This window comes from Elaeis guineensis, chromosome 11 (genome assembly GCF_000442705.2).
Source record: "Elaeis guineensis isolate ETL-2024a chromosome 11, EG11, whole genome shotgun sequence".
NCBI classification, from domain to species: domain Eukaryota; kingdom Viridiplantae; phylum Streptophyta; class Magnoliopsida; order Arecales; family Arecaceae; genus Elaeis; species Elaeis guineensis.
In genome coordinates this window covers 95190656-95213689 of record NC_026003.2, presented here as the reverse complement: position 1 = coordinate 95213689, position 23034 = coordinate 95190656, and the positions used below count along the sequence as shown (strand labels likewise).

Sequence of the window (23034 nt, the reverse complement as noted above, 5' to 3'; positions counted from 1 at the left end):
CTAAAACTACGGAATATTGGAACTTGAGGAGCAAGTGTTGGAATTGAAAAAGTCAATGCAAGAATCCAGCAGTAGCATGCTTGAAATGGTCTATGATATGGAGTCAATGGATGCAATACAATAACCCAATACGCGCTCATAATAAATGGACATCAAGGTGGATGTATGTTTACAATGGCAACTTCATAAGTGAAGCATCTCGATAATTAACAAATAATGCACTCCTCTTGTCTTGAAATAAATGCGTATGTTGGTGAAGATAAGGTTACTTGCTTAACAAAGTATGTTATGATCTAACTTAAACTAAATCCAACAACTCCAAGGGTTTAAATAGCAATATTAAGCTCTATATCAGTTTTGTCTCAGAATGGGATGGTGTCATTATGGTCCGGATGAACCGAGATAGTCAATATCAACAAGAATAAAAAACAAGCAGAACAGAATTGCATGGTTAGTGCAGGTTGACAGTATGTAATTGGTACAGATGCGTACACAATGATTTTCTATCAGAACCTTTGTCCCATACCCCCATTGGTACCCTTTTTCTATCAGAACAGTGTGGTATTGATGGTACCACACTGAACTGGTGGTATTTAAATCCTTGAACATCACCATATTGAATTAACATGATGAACTTTTACATATTCAAGGTTCTAACTGCAGAAGATAACATTTCAACCAACAAAATTCCAATGAGGTTGAATCATGCTGGCCATCACATTGTATTTGATGGGCATGGATCAAAATGTTTTAACTTAATTAGAAAATAATGGTTTTTTTCCAAATAAATGAAAATAATGATGCTTGATGTTTATTGTTCAATGTTACTCTAGTTAGGATTTTTATGTATTTAAATTAGTAAAATTCAACTAATTTGATTTTTTTTTTTGGAAAATGACATATATCTAGGGCTTGTGCATGCACACAGATAAAAGCCTTTTTTTTTTTTATAACATTTAATATAATAATTTTTTATAAGAAGGATAGGTTTAACAAATTATCTATGTAATCTACTATTAGTTTATGGGCATGGATATCATCCTTAAACATGGCATTTTCCATAGCCATAACAACATACATTCCGTCTTTTCCCAACTTTTGGTGTTGGTCTAATTTATCCTCTTTTGCATCAAATTTGGATCCAAGGTTTATATACTGATACAAAATCCTATACTTTTTTTCATCCAAATGGTATGGTACCGATTGAACGTGCCAAAATTTTATCTGAAAACATAAAAAAAAATTGAAAAACCATTGGTACCAATAGGTATGGTTGGTACATCTTCGGTACGCATTAGTATGCCCTGATATGCACCAGTACAGATTGTTTTGGTGTCTTGACACTTGTACCGGTGCCGATTGTGCTTTGAAATAGCATGGTCCCGATGGTATTTTCTCGTTTCTTGATCATTCTAGTGGTTTTTGAAACCATGTTTAGATGTAGTTGTACACATATTTTTATGAGACATTGTTACCTGACATCAACCATCCATCTTTCTCATCTAGGTTTGAAACTATTTGTTGGAATTTGGAGTTTGGTGCATGCATATGTGTTTCAAAAATTTTATTTTCTAAACACTGCAGTAGAGAATAAGATTAAAACACTTTTAATCTGAATTATGCATGCATAAAATATAAAACCACATGGATCTATCTCATATGTTAAATTGATATATTCTGAAATTCAGATTGTGATCAAATCACATATCTGTTTTGTAATCTTTTTCTTCAAATCTGGATCTGAAAGAGAAGAGATTTTTTCTTAGCCGCACAAGTGTCCGGCCTCTACGAGTATCCACTCGGGATCAGTCTGGAACAGCCCTCTTTAATCTGAATTTTTGTTCTCCAAAATTCAGCCTACTGAATCTGAATGAAGCTTGAATTGCGATCAATACTTGATTTCTTTCTTTGATCTTCTTCTCTTCTTCTTTAGAGTTTCTCCCTTTGCTATGTGCTGCTACTAGATGCTAGAAACCAGCAAGGAAAAGGCACCCAACAGCGTTTGGGCATGGAACACCTTGGGACGCGCGTCCCAATGGAAGGGTGTGTAGAATGCCCAAGAGAAGAGAAAGGGAGAGGAAGAGAGGGCATGGGGAAAGCCTTTGGGTGTGAGGGGCTGCTGGTTTGGATGCTCTAGGAACTTTAGAGGAGGTCCCTTTAAATAGGCACAAGGATTGAATCCTATTCAATCTCATAATACAAGTCTTACTTGCATTAGGATTTCTATTAACTTAAGTTATCTAACTTACATTAGGAAGCCTATTAGGCGCCAACAATTGGAGCCCTTGCACCCAAAATTAGACACCCCAAAACACACCCAAGAGACGTCCCATAAGAGAACTAAAAGCCCTCTAATCAATGGACACATCCAATTTGATCAAATCAAGGTGGCGTCCAAAAATAACTATTAAGAAAATTAATTAGGGACTTGCACCCTTAATTTATATGATCCATAACCTTAGACACCTAACAATTGGAGTCCAATGAATCTTATTCATTAAGATTATTAGCAGATAATTAAGTTAGAATTATCTTATCAAATAAGTAATCCCAACAGAAAGAGGAATTGGGTCCAACCATGTGCTAGCAAGGTTACCATGAACCCAATGGGTTTCTCTAAACTCAATTAACACTTTATAAGCTCAATTACTAATTCCAGATCTAATCTCTTTATTGTGTGACCCCATAGGTTCCATTCTATCTGGTAGTGATATATACAATGATCTCTATCATTGTATCATTGAAATTTTTTTCAATGTGTCGGAACAATTTCACTCTAACTAAATAAGGATTGTCGATCCAGAACAATCCTAGTGAGCTCTCACAATCTACCAGTGACACCTAGCAGTATATAGTGGCAACCCAGTAGAATTGAAATGAACCTCTAGGTGTAGTTAACGTGTGATTCAGTCCCTCTATCGTGAGTCCCGACTAGATGGCAGGTCATGGATAAATCGTCAAACTTTAACATCAGTCATATGATATTTGATTAGCTCAAATTCAGTTGTGACTTCTATGGAAACTCTTTTCCATCAATCGCACTGCTGTGGCCACAGACTCATGGACTTAGCCTCTCAAATCTCATAGGACTACTCTCTATCAAGATCGATAGATTCTATCTTGATGCGCACCCCACTCCTACAGTGGACCAACTATCGCCAACATCCACTACAAGGACTCATTGAGATCCATGTTTATGTGTCAATCAAACTCCAGCAGCCTCACTGCGAGTAGCAGTACCATCTCAAGTCGAACGATCAGTCATACAACTACAGCATCGAGATAATCACTGACGATCGAATAGAAATCTAAGTGATCTCTCGTATGGTCACGTTCAGTAACAACTACCCACACTCGTCGTCCTGTGTCTCTACACAGTAGATCAAAGACTCATCTATCCCGAAGGAAGCGATTTGTGCGCTAGTCTATCCGGATCAATCACCATCCTCATGATGATCCTATGACCGAAAGCATTTAGGAATTAAATACATATCTCTAATTCTCAACATCTTGAGAATATGTATCGAAACTAATTTCATGGATGATTGAAGGACTTATCACACTTGAATAAAAAAAAATTGTCCTTTTATTGATCATATCAATATATTAAGTACAAAATTGTGTTCTAGAATTATTACAATGTGTCAGCCATATTGGCTTTTAGGACATACATCTAACACTATTTATGGTGGTTTTATAGCACTTTCTAATAGTTGGAATGAGTTGAAGGACATTTTATGCATTTTGTCTTTTATTGAGTTTGAATAATATAGTTTTCATCTACAGTTACTGATCTTTCTTTTTCCCGATGATTCCATCATTAAGTCATTTATTCATTGAAGTGGATGTGTATTTGCAAGTTACCAGGGTCACATATTTTGACTTATAATTTTATAAGTTGAAGCATAAAAAATTCAAAAACCAGTTGGTACTTGCAAAGTAGTGGTTTTGCTAAACATTACGGTTATGTTCCATAGAACTGGCTGGTGTATGATGATGCAGTACGCTGATTTAAATTCAGCATCATGTGTGAGCATGTGACCTGTTAAGTCTTAGGTAAATCCCAATAACTGTTTGCATCACCTAGTGCTAAAAGTTACTGATACTTTTGAACTCTTGATGTATTATTAGCATCCAATATTGTCTTTGTTACTCTTTTGAGTAATCTAAATTTCTCCTTTATCTGCTAACAAAATAATAAGTGAAAAAAGAAAATCTGTTATCTGCAAGATCCATCAATCAACAACAATGAAAAAAATTCTAGGAGTCAAGGTGTTGCTTATAGCCTTCACAATTCATCTTTGCCTTCAATATCTGGCTTCGAAGAACCTATTGGAACCGACTTGTCTCACTAAAGATTTATTTGGTTCGTGGGAAGAATTCTCCCTCATTGGAATGTGTTTACTGGGAAGCTGGTTCCTGCATATATTATACTTGGGAAAGTGGTTTTGGTATGTTTGGTTGACCATGGGAAAATGGCATAGGAAGCACACTTTCCGGAGCGACTTATGTTTGGTTGAGTATTTACTTTCCTGAGATAGTTATGTAAAATATCTTTTACACCCTTAATAACTTGACTAAATTTAGGACATTTTTGGGAAAAAGAATTTTACCTTGATTCCCAGCCCATGAGAAAGTGGGTTTCTCATGTCCCACATGGGTTCCTATTTCTCATAGGAGGTGGGAAACTTATTCCCATTGGAAGGCAACTTTCCCATCTCTCTCTTTTGAAGCCTCCAACCAAACATAAGCCACTTTGTCATTTTACTGTTGACCACACTTTCCCCCCTTTTTTCCCATGGACCAAATGAGTTCTAAGTGTTTACTGTACATATTGTGGGAGACTGTGGATTGTATCTAATGCTAAAGTATCTTGGGTCAATGTCTACGATAGTTCATATTATTTTAATGGGATTCTCTCTTACATTAGTTGTTCATTCTTGGTTACCTAAATCCATATAGGGTTGGTGAATGGTTAATTACTCTCATTTAACATCTTGAACATGTTTGGGATTTTGATTTACACAAAAACTGAAGAATAAGAAAGTTAAGATGTATCTGTACAGAGGAGCTGTTAAGGTGCGCTTAAATTTTTCTAGATTCTAGATTTATCAAGAACATTTTTGAAATTATTGATGATAGTCAGGAACAATGTTTGCCGTACTGGCCGAGTTGCCTGCTTTAGGGCTTATTGACCTGTACAGGGTTGGAACCTGCATGAAAACACTAATGGGAGTATAAAATTTGAAATACTTCTATAATTAACTAGTTGAGCTATGTCAGTGGTCTACAATTTTACAAATTTATGTCTTATATTCATCATGTTTAGTTTTCATAGTTTAGCAGTGGATGGGTTCTGTTGTGCGCTTAAACATGTCATCTCTGTCTGTTGTTGTTGTTTAAAATTTATCAATTACATGATGTCAGACTTGTTTAACTTGATAATATTCATTCTTGTAGCATTCTTTCAGCAGAATTCCTGCGTGCAGCCATAAATGATGCCAAAACTAATGATAAGGTGATTTTGTCAAAGTTGAAGACAAAGGCTGGTAGTCTCATCAATGGGATGGAGGATGAAGTATGTTCATTCTTGTGTCTTGAACATTTGTTTGGTTATTTGAACTCGTAGTTATCCAGTTATAGTAGTTTTCTTTCGCTAAACTACAGGAGTTCTTATACTTCTCTCAATATATGTTGTCATCATGGAGGCCACGACATTTGTGTATCGAAATTTACATACTTTGTAGTTTGTTCGAAACTGAAAAGAATATAGGACATGAATTAATCCTTATTGACTAAGATGATTTTTAATTTTTCTATCTGTTGTAACAGAAACCTAGCACTGAATAATTGCCTAATTTGGAAACTGGTGTTACTTATAATGGAACAGAAATGTATGATACAAAACAGTGATTAGTTTTACTTTTACTTATAGTGGAACATAGCTGTATGATACGGAACAATGATTTGTTTTTGGTATACTTGTAATAGTTTCTCTTCTGACGGCTTAAAACAAAAGCATGTATCTGGTTTTTCCTTGATGTGGTGTGCATGCTGGCTATTCTTTTGCTTATAATGGTTATAACCACAGGAATAAAATGTATGTGAAAGGCAACTGAACTATATGTCTGAGATATCAATAACTTGGTCATACCCTTCTTCCTGAAACCTTTGAATAATTTTGCTTTTCAATATTTTAATCTGTCTTTGAATTGGTTCAACCGACCCTAGTACACTTGGTGACATAGTTTAATTTTTTAAGACTTGTTTAGCATCTTATTCTCATATCTAGCATCCTCTGTTTAATCATATAAGCATAATCAATGATAATTTAATACATAACAAAGTGAGGTACAATATAATGCCATGACTATAATACTCCATTGTAACATTGAAGTTATTTAATTTTTATGGGATCTTGTGCTATACTTTGTATGAGCTACTAATTTTGCATTTTGTTCTTTCATTTTCATTTCAAGGGTCAATGGAGAGTTGGTCTGCCATTGTTTTTCCTCAAAAATTTGAGCCAGGACTTGCTTGCCAGGACTTGAGTGTGCAGCGAATTATCTGTAATCTATTTTTTGCCTGGTTTTTAGTACTAAAACATGTCATTATATATAGTCACTGATTGATTTGAGAGGTCATGTATTTGCAGATCATGGGCTGAAAATTTCTACTTTGAGTTGAACTCTCAAATTTTGGGTTTTTTTCTTTTCTTTCTCACTTCTTTGTATTTTTCTGCGTCCAAACTTCCATCATCAAAGCCTCAATTTTTAGATATCAGAATTTTCTAGTCATGGAACTGCAAGAATATGTTGCTTTAGAAATCAAGAATACCTATTATCTCATTTTAATTATCTCTTAAACTTGCTGAGTTTATGGCACTACTCTTCTGAAATTTCTGTTACAAGTTGTACATGTACTTTGTCACAAGTTTCTTATTCGAGAAGTGGCATCAATCTATCAATGCATGCTTTGTTTTATTTTCCTGCTTGTTTTCCTTTTCCACTATTCTTTACTAACTTTGTGGTAACTAAATTCTCAGTTTTTTTCTTTTTCTTTTCCAATTTTTTGTTCATATATTGTTTAAAGTTAACTTTGTAACTCTGAATTCTGATGTTGTGCCATTTGAATTTTATTTATGTCAAGAACATCATAGCAACATACGTTAGAAGTGATTTTGCAACAATGCAGTACCTTTTTTGCTTATCAAACAAGTGACTGTTCTTCATTGGTCAACAGGTTAGGTTAGATGATGATGAAAGGTCCATTCTCCGAGATCGTCTTCTCCCTCTCATCATTTGTCTGCTCAGAACAGTTAGTCTCTACCTATCTTTTTTTGCCTGAAATTTATTAAATTGATGATTTTCCTATGCTGTATAGTTTCTGCATCCAGAGAGAGAGAGAGAGAGAAGTGGGAAGAGTGAGAGAGGGTGGGAAGAGAGAGGAAGAAAAGAGAGAATGTTTTATTTTATAATATATCTCATTAAGTTCAACTCCAGTTTGATGAGTGCACTCCTTTACTTTTATCTTTACCATTAGTGTGTCCTTTCATTGTGGACAGGATTTGATTGTATGTGGAGCTTCATGGCAGTGTGACAACATAGATTCGTCAAACCTTTGTTTCCTAGCATGAAACAAGTTTGCCACATAAGCTTTGGACCTTGTAACTTCATTGTTTCACCTTCAAGTGTTTCTGAGTTCAGATTAGAAGTGTCTAGTAATATGTGATTGATGTCCTGTCAGTATTCAACCCTGCATAACAATTGCAAGGAATTATTTCCTATATGCCACCATTTTGCATCTTTAAATATCATAACATGGATCAGCATTCAAATTATAAAACAGCACATCTAGAATTTCAAAATGTGCTTTTTTGGGGCCTGATACGAACTAATTGAACATGCTGACACAAAGTGAAACATCAGGATGGGTAACTGTAGATAAGTAGACTTGCCATTAGTGTTCTGTGGACCATCCTATGATGTTGTGTGATATGTAAGAGATCAAAAGAAAACAGATTAAATGAGATCCTAGTTGATTCATACTCGTCTAATCTAACACAAATCTAAATGCTGAAACTTTAACAACGTAATAAGTTTGAAGACTAAGCTGCACTGCACAACACTTCTTAATTTGGACCAACTTGTTTTGCATCCTTAATGTTTATTATTCTAAAACATTAAAGTAATGAAACCCTAGTATATGTTAATGATCAATGATTAGTTTCCAATTTCATTTAGCAATTAGCACATAAAGTGGAATTAATTATTAAGTCTTTACTAAATGACCTTGTATCATGTGAGAAATTTTGAAGTTTAAAAAGATGCTAGGATGTCAGCCATTTAGTATCTTGTGCAGCGATTGTAAAATGCAATCAAGGTTCTAGGTGCTACAAGCATGTGTTGTGCCAGCTTGGTATGGGCATGCTATGTGTGATTCCTTTTTTCTTGGTATTAGTGGCAAATAGTCCTCCTTAGCTTGCCTGGGTTTGGGCATGCAGTTGTGCAATGTGGTTGGTGCAACATTGACACTAAATGTGTTACATGGCAAGTACTGGTGTAGACTTGTATTAGTTGTTGGTATAATTAATACAAAAATAATTTAATTCATATGTAATTAATTTATAAAATCATTTACTTAATTAAATTTAATTAAAATTAAATATGTATATAATTTTTTTAATATAATTGTAAGTTATAATGATTATAAGTTTATATATTGCCCTACTTCTTTAATATAAATAAGTGCTATAAATTGATAATAATAATACTTTTTTGTCAAAGGTTAGTTTGGTAAAAAAGTCATGCAAATATCATTCATCCTTCCTTTGATTCCTTATATACCAAATAGAGGAAGGAATCGTTCCTATCTATCCTTCCATGTTTACGATCGTTCATCCATCTTTTCTTCCCGATCCATCCTTTGTACAAAATAGAGGATTATAGTTCAAATGGAATACTGGAACAAGGAGATGCAATATTATTTTTCTAGACATAAATATGTCCAATTGCTTTTGAATTTTCCCTCTAATCTCTTTATGACACCTTTTTTCTGATGGATAGAGGTTATGAAAGTTTATACATCTTCAAATAATTTAGATATAGATATATCATATATTTGACATCATACCTTTTTGCAAGGTTTTAAGTAGCAACTCATGCTGCGTGGTATGAGCTGTACCTTACTGACTTGGTATTATATGAATGCTTGGTATCTCTCCGTATGGACACATGGTGTGGATGCTATGCCGACTTCAAAATTATAGCATGCATTGGTATCGGGGCTATCATGTTGGTAAGGCTCTTGTAGGCCTACAATTGAACTGAGTTGTCCTTAACCAGCTCAGGCTTGGCTCATTAAGGGCTCATTCAAAAGCTAAATGGGCTGAGCCCAAACATGATATTAGGCTCGCTTGTTTAACAAGCCAAGCACAAGCAAGTAGGTGCTCAGCTTGGTTGGGCTCATGAGCACACTCTTGTATATATAAGTATTAACATACAAGTCAACCTCTTACCCGATTCTAAACCTAAATATCGAAATCCCTTTCCTCCCTCTTGGCCTGTTGCCTCCTCTCCATGTCGTATTCTCACCTAGCCCTCGCCCCATCATGGAATAATGTTCCTATGCCTTCTATCCTAGCCTTTCTTCTTTCTTCTCATCTGTTAGGTTTATCTCGCCACATCATCATTGATCATGTTCATCTTACCATCATCGATTGTGCTCGTCTTATTGATGGAGATCCTCTACCTTTGCATCCCTATGAGAGCCTCAAGTTCAGCATTCCAAGATAGTTCATGGCAAGGTTTTAAATCCCGTGGGATGGGTTATCTCGATGTTTTCATAGAACGGGATGCACCGCCTTCCCACCCCATCTTGATACTTGGGATAGGAGATGTCCCAAGATGTCCCGATTGGGATGCTAGGATGCTGGTGGGACGGCCCTGCCCCGACACATGGGATGATACCCGTCCCGATGTCCGATGGGACGTCTTGTCGAGACCTGAAACCTTGGTTCATGGTCCCTTCCCTTCATGTGACAACATGAGAGCTCTCCACTCTAGTACACCTTTCTTTTCCTGGTGCATGCCGCGATTGTATTTCGGCTTGCTTACCAATCCCATTTTCATCTATTCCTTTGCAATCTTTTTTTTTTTTTGTGTGTGTGTGTGTGTGGGAACCAGGGTGGCAGGAAGAGATCCATTTTTTCTTCAAGCTTGTTGGAGGGTCATTATAGTCATTAGTCATGCTTGATTTGAGCTCAGTTTTGAGCTTAAACTTGGCTTGATTGGTTAAACATGGTTGACCATGAGCTGATCATAAGCCTCTTTCATTGATCCCTAGTGGAGCTTGAGCATGCATTCTTGAGCTCCGCTTGATCCCTAGCGAAGTTTGAATAGTTACAATAGTAACTAGCCTGACTGTGTGAAGCTTGAGCAGCTTACTAGGCTCAGCTCAGTTAGCTTGCTTGTACCCTAGGTGCTGGTATGAAACTCTTGATATTAAGGCTTGAAACGTTGCTTCATTGTGGATGTTGGTGTTTACAAACCTAATGTAATACATTTCATGCACTTATAAGAACCCCAATGCACAAAACATATGGCATGCAGAAGGGGTAATGTGAACCACGGAAAAGTAGATTGAACATGGGAAGGCAAAGTATACTTCTAAACTGATTTTCCTTACGTTATGATGAATTTGTAGGTAGCACCAGAAGGGGAAAGACTAAAAGGTGAAATCCAAATAAAATGTGGGACAAAAATTAAAAAATCATTCTTACTGTATGATGATCCCATTGCAATAATGATCAAATGTTCTCCATGTCATACAATTTATTAGATGGTGACCATTACCTTCATTATAAATGATGCAAAGCTTATAGTCTCAAGCCACTTAATCGTTGAATGCATAACTGTCTTGAGAGCAGTTGACAAGGGTCTATCTTGATGGTTCCGGAGTGTGCAACTTCTGCATCCTCTTGCAAATAGGAATCGTGTATAAGACTGATAAGGCTTTGCATGATTGGTCCACTGTGGTACTTTGTGTGCTCCAAAATGCATCCCTACTTGGGCATCATCCTTTGAAGTCATAATGCCCAAAGAATTGCTGATAATAAAATTTCAACACCTCTATGAACAAAGTAATATTGAATCCACCATCAATGAAATGGCTTCTTCCTTTTAAAGTTGTTTTAAAAATATGAAGCTTGAAATAATCACGAACATGATCAAATGATCTAGCAAAAGAACCAAAAAAATAAAATAAAATAGCATTAAATTAATTGGAGCCAATCCAAATTTTTAACATTCCTTATTTTGTGACGTATTATAGATGAGTATAGAAGCTTGTTGATGTAGGATTTTGATTGGTTTTTGACATTAGTTAATCCTAACCTGAGAAAATACGAATAATCTGAACTTATTCAACTAGGTTTTTCCAAGTAGTTTTCAGTTAAATTACCTGGGCTCTCAGCTTTTTAAAGCTGTGGATTGTGATAGATAAGCATGTAGTGGTTCTACTTGCTTTAAAGATTAAATGAAAAGGGTCCCTATAATAATTTTTGTATTGTAGTGATCCCTATAATAATTTTCTATTCTTGCAATTTGAACATTACGCTGTAATCTCATTTCTGATGTCAGAAAGGAAGTTTATAAGTCATGCTTTGATGGATACATTCTAGTTATAAAGTGGTTAGTTAGATGGCACTTGTCTTATCATATTCTCTTTCAGGGAAAACTCCCAGCTGTATTGAGGATTTACCGAGATGCACTTATTACTGATATGAAAGCTGCAATCAAAACTACAGTTGCAGAGTTGCTGCCAGTTTTGGTAGCTCAGCCACTAGACTCTGATTTAGTGGCTGGGGAACGAGCTGTGGATTCAGATGGTCTGATGATATAGTTGTTGTGTCTTTTACCTGCACTCTTTCTTAATTGTCTCTTTTCTCAGTCCTTGACCTCCTTATCACTCATCTTACATATTGCATCATGATTCAGGTGGGGGCTTGTCATTGGCAAGCAAATTGAGGAACCTGTCATCTGAAAGCTTTGTCCAACTTCTGGCTGCTATATTCAAGGTTATTGAGGTAAGTTAGCTTGCAGTATTTTTTTTGATTTTCTTATTGTGTAAATCAAGCATATTAGCTCCTAAAGCTTTTCAGAGATTGAGATCTATCTATTTTCTGCTAGATGCTGTATTTATAAGCTTGGGTTTAGCTCCTTGAACTGACAGATTTACAAGCCTAGGATGCATAAGATTGAAGGCATTCCTTTTCCCAACCCTGAGCAAGTAGATTGATTGATCTCCTTAATGGATGATAAGATCTTGTCAGTCCTCGGCATATAGGTTTCTGTTGCTCATTAGAGTACATGATTTGTTGGTTTGTATATGGAATCAGCTAAACTCAGTTGATATAGAAAGTCCCACAATGTATTGATCATTTTGTGGGCATCCACATATATATTGTAATTAGGTTATAACAAGGTAACACAAAAGACTAATCCTTTAATCTTTATCTAAATCTTTTTCCTTTGGTCTTAATAGGTAGCTTTTTTATCTTAACAATACACTTTTTTCCTATTATGGTGTTCCATTAAGGGGATGCCATGGCACAGACAGTACCTGATATGTGTTAAAGTATCATGAAGTGGTTGAAATTGTTGAGTATAGAATATTATGATACAGGAAGTTTTTTATCTCTGTAATTCATATAAATGTCTTCAGTGATGGGTTTGTGTCTATGTTTGCTGTAATATGATCTTTGATCTTTTAGTGAATACAGGCACATTTAATGCAAGCTGCGGAAGTTAAGAAGGTCATCGAATGGATTATGGGAAACCTTGATGGTTGTTATGCCACTGATTCTGTTGCTGTGGCAGTTGCACATGGTGCGGCAGCTGCTGCAGCTGCAGAAGCTGCCCAGGAGACTGATACTACTGTTGTTCCTCATATCTCACATTCGCTTCCCAGGAATGCTCCCAAAATTCCATTATTCCAAGGAAAGACAAATGATGGTTCCAGTCCAAATACGCCCAAAAATTTCCGGTGAGATCTTGTACTTCTGGTCGTGTATTACATTGTAATATTTCTTGAAAATAATTTCCTTCAGATTTTATGACATGTTCTTTAAAGTAGTCAGCATTTGAATTTTCTTAAGGGATATCCATCAGTTATGTATCTTTGGTGAGTGCATGAAATTAACACTTCTTTTGTGACTTAGAGAAGGGTTCTAAATTTCTAATAACAACTTCCCCTAGGGTCATTGCCTTATCAAATATCTCTTCTTTTGCCTACTGCCTGTTAACAAATATTGTTTACTAATGAAGTCATATAAAATGTATACAGATTTCCTAAGTTATTCAACATCTATTGAGTGTTTTTGTGCCTGCCAAATCTTACCTTCTCGACATTCTCTTTCTGTGACTTCCTCCAATGCAGTGTTTGCCACGTTGCCTAGTATGGGGCGTACCATATTGTACCGGCATTGGCTACCGTGCTGAACCATGTATGAATACTGTAATAGGATGGTACTGGTATGGGGTCCGGTACCAAGACGGCAAACCTTGCTCCTATGAATTTTTTAGGAACCATTACCTAATCAGTGAGGACTATAATCTTTTATCCATTTATATCTGATGGCTTTGTTTCATATCAGCACCCAGTTCTTGTCCAACAACTTGGTGGTTTATATCAAACATCCAATAATTAGATCAACAAACAATTGAATTTATGGTTGAATGAGAAATTACAATAATTACAAGAATGAAGCAGATATTTCTTTGAAAAGGATATGAAAAGGTATAGGAGTTGAGGATGTCCGGAAATTGTGGAAGAAAATGAATTTATTTGTATCAACTAATGAAATGAAATTGCAGAAAGTCTGCTTATGTTGGGCAACGTTATGTGGAGTTGGGTGCATGGGGTGTGGTTGTATGTCAAAGAGTTGGGTTGTTTCAATGTCTAAGAATTTCTTCGTAGAGACCCATGTTGGAGTATATACCAATGCCCGTTTCTAAGTCTTCAGTGGGGTTAGGCTATTTGAAGGCTTAGGGCAACAAAGATTCTGGGTTTATTGCTATAGTAGTACAAAAGTAAGTTGCCTCTCTTTGTTGCTAGAATTGGACGTTGTGGGTCCTTTATAAATTTTAGCAACACAAGACTGCATATGTTATGTGGTATATGGAGTTATAGTTTATCACTCTTTTACAGGTTCTTCCAAATTTGAAGTCTAAATGTTTGAATCTTGGGCAATTTGGAGTGATCTTTGTTGGTATTATGCTCTTCAAATGTAGCAGCTTAAGTTATTTTCGGCAACAGACCATGTGGAAGTTCAGTATGTTAGGTGCTATAGGGATGAAGTTATTGCAAGTAGAATCAATCTTATGTTGTTTTATTTTTGGTCCTGTAAGAAGTGCATTTCTCTTAAAAATCTAATAAAGCAGAGAAAATTGGCTTCTTTATACACTTGTTATTGTCTGGTAGAAATTTCTACTTTATTAATGTGGTGCAAGGTGGCAAGCATGATTCCCTTGTGTGGTTTTCCCTTCTCTCATTTCTGCGGGCTGACATACATGAGTAAGTCGCAGCAATTTATGGTGTAGAAGTGGAAGGGCGGAGCGTACAAGTATGCATGCTCTTGTTTGTAGTAACATTATTGTTAACTATTTGTAATGCTGATTTGTTTATGATCCTATTTGCTAAATTTTGGTCATCAAATTTTTGGATTTCTTCATCTGCTTTTGAGTTATTTATTTTGTGTGTTTGTTGTGTCACTAAACTCTCAGTAACAACCTGCTGATAAGTAATAAACAAGGGCACCAAATATTAAAAGCTTGATGTGACTACTTAAACTATTTTGATAAAATCATTAACATTTTAAGGACGAATGTCAAGCTATGAAGTTTATAGCTGTTGCAGATCAGCTTTCTGTCTGATCTTAGCTTAGCAAAAAATAAAGAAAAGAGTGAGGTCTTGCATTTTAAACATTTCCTTTTTTGTCATCATGGTATTGATTGTTGACTTCTTTCATCATGCTACTTTTGTTTGCTGATTTTCTTAACCTTTTACATGTAACCTTTTTCAAAAGAAACTTGCATTGTATTATCAACTTTGTAATGTATAATTGGCATTCTAGTTGCTTGTGAATTTGGTTGACTTTGTTTAAACATTCTGATAATAGCAATTAATTTCAGTGCTGATGTATTGCGGGAAAACACAGAAGCTGTGTTTGCTGCTTGCGATGCTGCTCATGGAAGATGGGCTAAGCTCCTTGGTGTCCGTGCTCTTCTTCATCCTAGGTTGAGACTTCAAGAATTTCTTAGCATTTATAACATAACTCAGGATTTTATAGCAGCTACTGAGAAGGTAAATTTTTTTGCTTGCCCATCATGGATGAGATTAATTTTATTTTCTTTGCCAAATTTTTAGCTCTTATGCTGGACAAGGTCCTCTTTTGTAGATTGGTGGCAGGTTAGGTTATAGCATTCGTGGAACTCTACAGTCACAGTCAAAGGCATTCGTTGACTTCCAACATGAATCTCGAGTAAGTTGCATGCTTGTGATGATTCACCATTTAATTTTTGACTCTATCATGTTTTGACATGATTCTGAATGTGCTTTCTGCAAATGCTGGTTTATTTACATTTTTATGCAGTGACCTTAAAGTCATCATCATTCTAACTTTATAATTATCTTGTGTAGATGGCAAAAATTAAGGCTGTTCTTGATCAAGAGACTTGGGTTACAGTGGATGTTCCTGATGAATTTCAGGCCATTGTTGTTTCACTTTCTTCTATGGGTAATGGTGAGCTAGGCCCGGATATTCTTTCCTCAGAGATGGTTGAATCTGGGGTTTCTTCTGGTGAACAATATTTTAGGATGAATGAATCAGGCGAGCATGGTGCAAATCCTAGCAATCGAACCTTGCCACTATCATCAAATCAAGAAATCAGAGCTGAACCAACACCTTCTGTCCGGAATGATGATAGTACTGTGAAAGAACATGGAAGATCTACTTCTCAAACACTTATATATGGAGGCATTGGTTATCACATGGTAAACTGGTTAGTTATCTTTATAATCAGAAAATCTTTTCCCCCTTTTTTTTTGCTTTTTTGCTTTTCTCTGCGATCAAGCATCCATCATAATTTATAAAAGGTTGTCATTGTTTAATTTAAGTGAAATATTTAATAGAGTTATTATTTTTGATACATCTACAATTGAGGGATGCCCCTGTTTATTTTTTTAAATTCATTTCTGTCTTTTATACTTTTGGCTGTTAAAATGTTACATTTGACTTTAGTTATTAGTTATTGTTTGTTTTATTCCATTTTGCCCAGAGATATTGTTGTTATTTTTTGTCAATATCCATGTTAGGTTCCCTTTAGTCTTTGAACTAATTTCCACTTGAAATTGTTCACATGCAGTGGTTTAATATTGTTGAAAATGTTATCGGAGTATGTTGACATAAGCAAATGTTTGCCCGCTTTGTCATCTGAAGTGGTCCATCGTGTTGTGGAAATATTGAAGCTGTTTAACACCAGGACTTGTCAGCTTGTTCTCGGTGCTGGTGCCATGCAGGTAAGTTTAACCTTTTCTTTTTTCATGAGTAAATTAAAGTTAAGTTAAGAAGGTTCTGCTTTAATGACTATACTAACTGATGTATAATTAACAATCATGCTAGTTGGCTTCTTTATGTCTCAAGAAAAAATCGAGTATATGATCATGTTCTGAATTTTATGTCATGACATTGTGCAGTATCTAGAATTTCATGGACTTGTATGAGGGTTTTACCTATTAATTATTTGTCTATTCAGGGATGACGTACACATTCTGTTGGACATTGTTTTCCCCTTTTTGATAACCATGCTTTACACAGTGTTTATGGGATACATGCATCTGATGAAAATGCTTTATTCACACTATTGGTGTAAGGGCATACGATGAGATGTCCTGAAGTAGATTTTTGTTATGTACTTGCATGATTATTGGATTTAATTGACATCTTTCTGATTCTTAGATCAGGATCAAGACAAATATGTGAGCATTAGTCTGGCTTGATTATGCTACTTCTCTAGTCATGACTGCTTTAAATTTAAAATTTCCTCATAGAAAGTGAGTGTTTTTTGTATGTAGTTACTATATAGTAACTGTACAGTTGGAGTGAAGAAAGACATGTTTTTGAATATAAAGAAGTATATTTTACAAACAAGCAGCCAAAGTTTCAAAATGTCCTTAGTAGGTACTGCTAAGTTCCTAAGGATTGAACCCCACCACCCTATTTCAAAATGACTTAACTTGGCTGAACTATTTTTGGTATCTGGTGATCTAATTGCTGGTGGCTGCAAAAATGAATACTGGAAAGTTGACTAATCCAAAGAGCTTTTGATGCTCCAGAATCTGGTGGGCCAGTTGCCTGTGGCTACTATAGTGGTCGTCAGAACTTGAGGACCCAAAAAGCTTTTAAATATGTCATCAGTTGAGTTCAATATCATTTGATGTACGACCACTTCGTGGGGCCAAGTTCTCATTGATGACTGCACTGAGTGTCCTGTAGCCCCATCTGGGTGTCCTGTAGCCTCATCTCTGATGTCCTGCCAGATCATCACCTTAAGACTGCTTTAGCTACTTGTGCTTCAATCTCCTACTAATTAAGTGAATCCTTTTTCCTTTGCCAGTGCTTTGATTTTTGTCAGTTGCTTGTGTCGTTTCCTATCCACTGTTTTGATTTGTGATAGCACATGGCCAATTACAATTGCTTCCCTTTGTTGATTTCTTTTGTTTTCTACACTCAAATTTTGCATTATTACTTGATGCTACTTGATGATTATTAATTTCACCAGCTCGTTGTGCTTCTATTTGTTATTGATACTGTTCTATCATTTCCAGCCTGTACCTTCTGTCTTTTCACCTTGCGGCCTTTATTGCTGGATTCACCATTTTAGTGGTTTTTTTGCCAACAAACACTGTAATTTGAGATTTCATGCTTTAGCTGGACCTTGTCACGTGGTGATTCTGTTGTCATCTTGCTTCTGGATGGTGCTATTGTAACTTGCAGCAGTGCCTTGTGCTCCTGGTTTCATTTTGGTGTTTATGCATCTCCAAGTGCCTTCTTAGCTCATGTGTTGGCATCTGCACCTTGGACACCTTTTACAACTCATGCCAGCAGCTAGCCTACCTTCTTAGCATCCTTCCCTGGTGGTGTATTTATTAATTAATACAATAGGCAGGACTAGGGTGATATAAATTATTAAAGACATGTTACATCACCATATATTCCAGTTGCACTTTGTTGGCATCTAGAACTCACTTATCCAGTCTTATTCTCATTCTAGTGGAACATGTCTTGGCTTTCTACGTAAAAGTCCTTGTGTAATCTTTTCTTTTTCCTTAAAATCTACTATTTGCATGACATATTTGCTTGGTATTATGAAAAGTTGTTCTGGTGGTCTATGTTTTATATGCTTGTCAATGCAATTTTTCCCTTGATTGAATTGGATTTTGTTCATGAGGCTTGAATGCTGTGGCTATGCTTTTCTACATCATGATTATTCTTATATGGAATTTCAGGTGTCAGGTTTGAAGTCCATAACCTCTAAACATTTAGCCCTGGCAAGTCAGATCATCAGTTTTATTTATGCTATCACACCGGGTAAACATTTACTATCCAACCATTGTTTTCTAGAAGCAGCCAACTGAACATCATTTTTTATTAGTTATTTAATTGCTTTACTTCTGTAATTTAAATTTCCTTGTCATTGTTGTTGGTTAACCTGCTGGTCATGTTATGTGTATTTTGTTGCCCCATTTCTCTTTTGGATTGTCTTTCCATTTCTGTGTGGTATAATTTAGAAATGTTTAGTTTTTATGGATTTTCATTCATATTGAGGTGTTTATTAGGGAGTTGTTGTTCTCTTTTCCCCTTGTTGCCTGACAGGATTGGCTATTTTAAACACATTTGTTGAGGCTTAGGCTGCCTTCGTCTCTCTCTTCTGATGGTCATGTTTGCCTTTGATAAAACTTTCTACTAAATGTAAGAGTCAGCTTTGTTATGCATTTTCTTACAGTTGTTCTGCAAGATTCTGTTTGACTTCTCCAAAATAGGGTAAAAAGAAAAAAACATCTGCCTTGAAGTATTCTGAATTTCTGATAGATGCTGTTAGAATGTTGCTTCTCTTGAACAATAGTTCATAGTATTGGAAGATGATACACTCAGGAAGTGGCCAGACATGCTCTTAACCTTTCTACAGGGGATGTACCCTCCATGTACCAGTGCAATAATTCTTGTGTTCATCCAATGGCATCCAATATGGCTATATGATTAAGTTGACAGGCATACAATCATGTTATGTGCCTAATTTTCAGATTTTGGATTGGTTGACGGTTGACACGATTTGAACTACAAACTTTTAGCAGTATGTTCCACACAGGTTTTTGATTGATGTCATGGGGTTGTGGTGAGAGTCTGTCTATAGAGATTCATGAGAACTTTTCTTCTGGCATTCCATTTCATAATTATAGGCTCCACATCATTTCTTAGGTAACTACCGCTTCTGATTTTTACTTCTAAGAGAATTTTATGAATTTTTCACTTCAGCCTTCCCTCCATGCGGAAGTTGGAAATCTAAGACCTGTAGGATAGGACAACTAGTCATCCTAATGGCATATCTGATCATGATGAAATTCATTTAAATGATGTCATTCTCCTGTGGATATGTCAACTTTTTGCCCAGTTCTTTTCTCTTGTTTATGTAACTTATGATCATTACTTTTGCTGACTTGTTTAAAATTGCAGTGCTTCTTTGAGAATTCTTTTAGTTATCTGGGATTATGTCATGCATTTTTCTCATTTGTTTGATTTGTCCGCGATATATACACATGCCATTGCTTGCTTTGCAAGATTATGCTTCACTTTAGTTTCAGTGTACAGTTCATACAATGGTAGTTCTTTCACTTCACCATAAAATTGTAGTTCTCTCCATCAGCTTCTTACAAGTGATTTATTAAAAAAAAAAAAAATCAAATCATTGGTTTTCTATTGATCACCTAGTAAACATATTGCATCCAATAGATCATACTGATTCTAACATGGTTTATTCGGTGCATGAAATTCAAGATATTCGACGAGTTCTTTTTTCTAAAATACCCGAGGCTCGTAAGGCATTACTGATGTCCGAAATTGACAGAGTAGCTCAGGTATGGTTCCTTTAAATTTCTTTAGGTTTTTGGTGCTGCAGTTTTTATATTTCTTTTTCTCTTTAAATTAATAAGCTGCCTTTCCTTTTTTTTTTTTTTTTGGCTACCAAATGAATTGTTGCAAAGCTTATCACATCTATTTTATTGGCCATATATTCTGGACATGCTCCCTGACATATGCAGTGTGGTCTCCGAGCTATTTACTTGACCACCAGAATAAAGCAAGTTAGATTCTTCATGTCTAATTTCTGCCAATCACTCTTATAAACTGCCACTTGTTTGCTTCAAAAAAATTCTAACCTAAGGAGTGGCAATAGGTCATTGTCTTTTGATTTCGATGTCAGTTTTGTTTGACCTTGTTAATTTGGTCACAGATTAATGTGTACATATCCAGTTTAGTATGTCATCACTTCATATATTCTTTTATTATATAAATATGCAAACTGATGCTGTATATTGAGGCTGTTTGGATATCCCCATAATGTACTGTCATGCTCATTTCGATGAAGTCATTTAAATTTTAATATTCTATATAAGGACGCTTTGTTTGGAAAATTTTATATTCATTCTGACACTTGCTCCTGAAATTTCATGTTGATAGGATTGGATTGTCGGTTTGGGCTTCTTAAATAGCTACCATGGGATACTCTGCTATTATATAGGAGAGCTTCTACAATTAATTGAACCATGGTGACACAAAGCATTCTTTGGCCTAGTTGATAAATTTCCATAATTCAGCAACCCAAACATGGTCAGCTTAGATTGTTCTCTTAGTAAAACTTGGCCATCTGAGCTCATCCGGTCAATAAAAATTTTGTGACCATAATGGAATGAAGTCCTTTTGACTCATTTATTTATCCTTGGGTCCTTCCTGGTCCTTTGTAGTTCAAAAGGGTCCAGTGATGGTTTAGCATTTTCTTAGAGATTTGGAGCATGCTATGCTCTGCTCATTGGGAAACTTTGATCATAAGTTCTGTTTCTACTGGCCATGGATTGCACAAGGGATGTTTTGTTATCCTCTTGTGCCTCATCTATGTATCATAGTTATCGTTGAAGGATCTTTTAGGTTTTTCGCACGTATTTTAATTAATCACATTAATTAAAAAGACTTCACATGATTGTAATTAATCATATTAATTAAATAGAGTTGGAAGAGAAGAAAAGATCTAATCTATTCATCAGCAAAAGGCACAGCGAAAATAAAAATAACTATCCAACCCTTCATGTGAAAAAGAACCTATCATCAAGATCCAATGTACAGAGGAGAAAAGGAATTGAAGAATAAGAAAAATAACTTTTTCTTTTATACCTTTGTGTGGGTAGATCAACTCCGCAACTGAATAACGTGGAATGGTTCCTCTCCTTGTAGCCATGCAAGTGCTTGGCCTTCACAAGTATCCACACAGAGTTGGAGGGCTGATCTGCAATCAACTGGTTCTCTGGGGTGCTAGTTCTCTTACGGAATCTTTGCTTGATGAAGGATGTTCTCAACGTCTTGAGAATAGCAATAGGACGATAGCTTTTTCAAGATCCTTCTTGCTAAAATCTGAATTTCAGCAAGACAAGGGAGAGAAGAGAAGCTCTGGATGTGGAGGAAAGGGAAGAGGGGTGGCGTCAGCCTTGGGGCTAGGGAGAAAAACTTTGGGGTGTGGGAAGCTTAGAACCCTTGGGGCTTAGCCATCCTTTTATAGATTCAAAACCCTTGGATGGCGCCCCACATTTTATAGAAAGAAATCTCTTTGAAAGAATCTCTGGCGGCTAGGATTCCCTATGGTTGCCGACCCCTCTCTTTAATATTTCCTTTTATGGCTTAAATGGGGTGCATAGGGCAAGGTTTCCTGAGCCAGTACCGTCGGCCGTATCGACTGGTTGATGGTATGATTTGGTATGGTTTCATACCATACGAAATCGAGATGAACTGACGAAGGCAAGCAGACTCGGATCGGAAGAAGAAAAAGAGAGATAGAGAGAGAGGAGGAAGAAAGAAAAAGAGGGAGGTGGAGGAGCCGGCGAGGCCGTCGGACGGCTTTCGACTGGCCGCCATGGCCGTCGGAGGGCGTAGCCCATGGGTGCGGTGCCGCGGGCATGAAATAGGGGCGACGCCCCTGTTTCGTGAGTTTTTAAAAAAATTTAGTTTTAAGTAAAGCTGACAAATAGTTTGCCGGCTTCACGGTTTTTGACTTTTTTTTTTTAAAAAATCCCTGAAGTTGGCAACTGGGTTGCCAACTTCATCAGTTTAAAACCAAAAAAAAAATGGAAACAGGCGATGACTTGTTTTGAAAAAGAAGGGGGCGGAGCCCATCGTCTGTTTCGAAAAAGAAGGGTGTGGAGCGGACGGAGCCCCGGGGCTCAGCTCGCTCTGTAGCTCCGCCTGCTCGATCGCCCTTAGGCCGTTGGCGTCGGCTCGTCGGCCTTCGAGGGTCTCACGACGGAGGCACCGTCTGTTTGGTAGGTCGCCCCCTCTGAGCGCTCTCTCTCTCTTTCTCACTCTTTTGAAAGTCCTATCGAGCAATACGGGGCTCCAAAGCCCTTCGGCGGTTGCAGCCTGCCACCGTCGGCCTCCGGTGGCTCCCACCTCCCTCCTCTCTCTTTCTCACTTTTCCTCCGTACCATCGGTGTACCGAATTTACCGACCGAACTGTGTTGGTTTCTTGCCGGTCTGGTACGATACGGGGTGTACCGGCCGGTTCGATACGATGCGGAAAATCTTGGCATAGGGTTTCATGAAACCTTAGGGCTGCCACCCTTTATAAATGGGGTCAAATTTTCCCCATTTGGTCCCTCATATGGCGCCTAGGGTTTCATTCAAGAAACCTTAGGGTGTGAACCTAGTTGATTGGT

General features: G+C 36.7%; 1 protein-coding gene across 2 annotated transcripts in view; it reads left to right on the top strand.

Moving 5' to 3' along the window:
• Nucleotides 1-23034, top strand: part of LOC105053564 (vacuolar protein sorting-associated protein 54, chloroplastic) — a 45725-nt gene that overhangs the window by 10036 nt on the left and 12655 nt on the right. Inside the window, exons 4-15 of one of the 2 annotated variants that reach the window (XM_073245421.1) lie at nt 5461-5578; nt 7243-7317; nt 11731-11887; nt 11997-12085; nt 12782-13044; nt 15192-15363; nt 15458-15541; nt 15700-16061; nt 16425-16578; nt 18568-18649; nt 18935-19030; nt 20114-20185. In XM_073245421.1, coding sequence (XP_073101522.1) covers nt 5461-5578; nt 7243-7317; nt 11731-11887; nt 11997-12085; nt 12782-13044; nt 15192-15363; nt 15458-15541; nt 15700-16061; nt 16425-16578; nt 18568-18649; nt 18935-18969 — 1591 coding nt within the window. In that variant the 3' untranslated portion in view covers nt 18970-19030; nt 20114-20185. Of the gene's footprint in view, nt 1-5460; nt 5579-7242; nt 7318-11730; nt 11888-11996; nt 12086-12781; nt 13045-15191; nt 15364-15457; nt 15542-15699; nt 16062-16424; nt 16579-18567; nt 18650-18934; nt 19031-20113; nt 20194-23034 lie in introns of those variants that run through there. The other variant, XM_010934776.4, reaches the window with a different exon arrangement.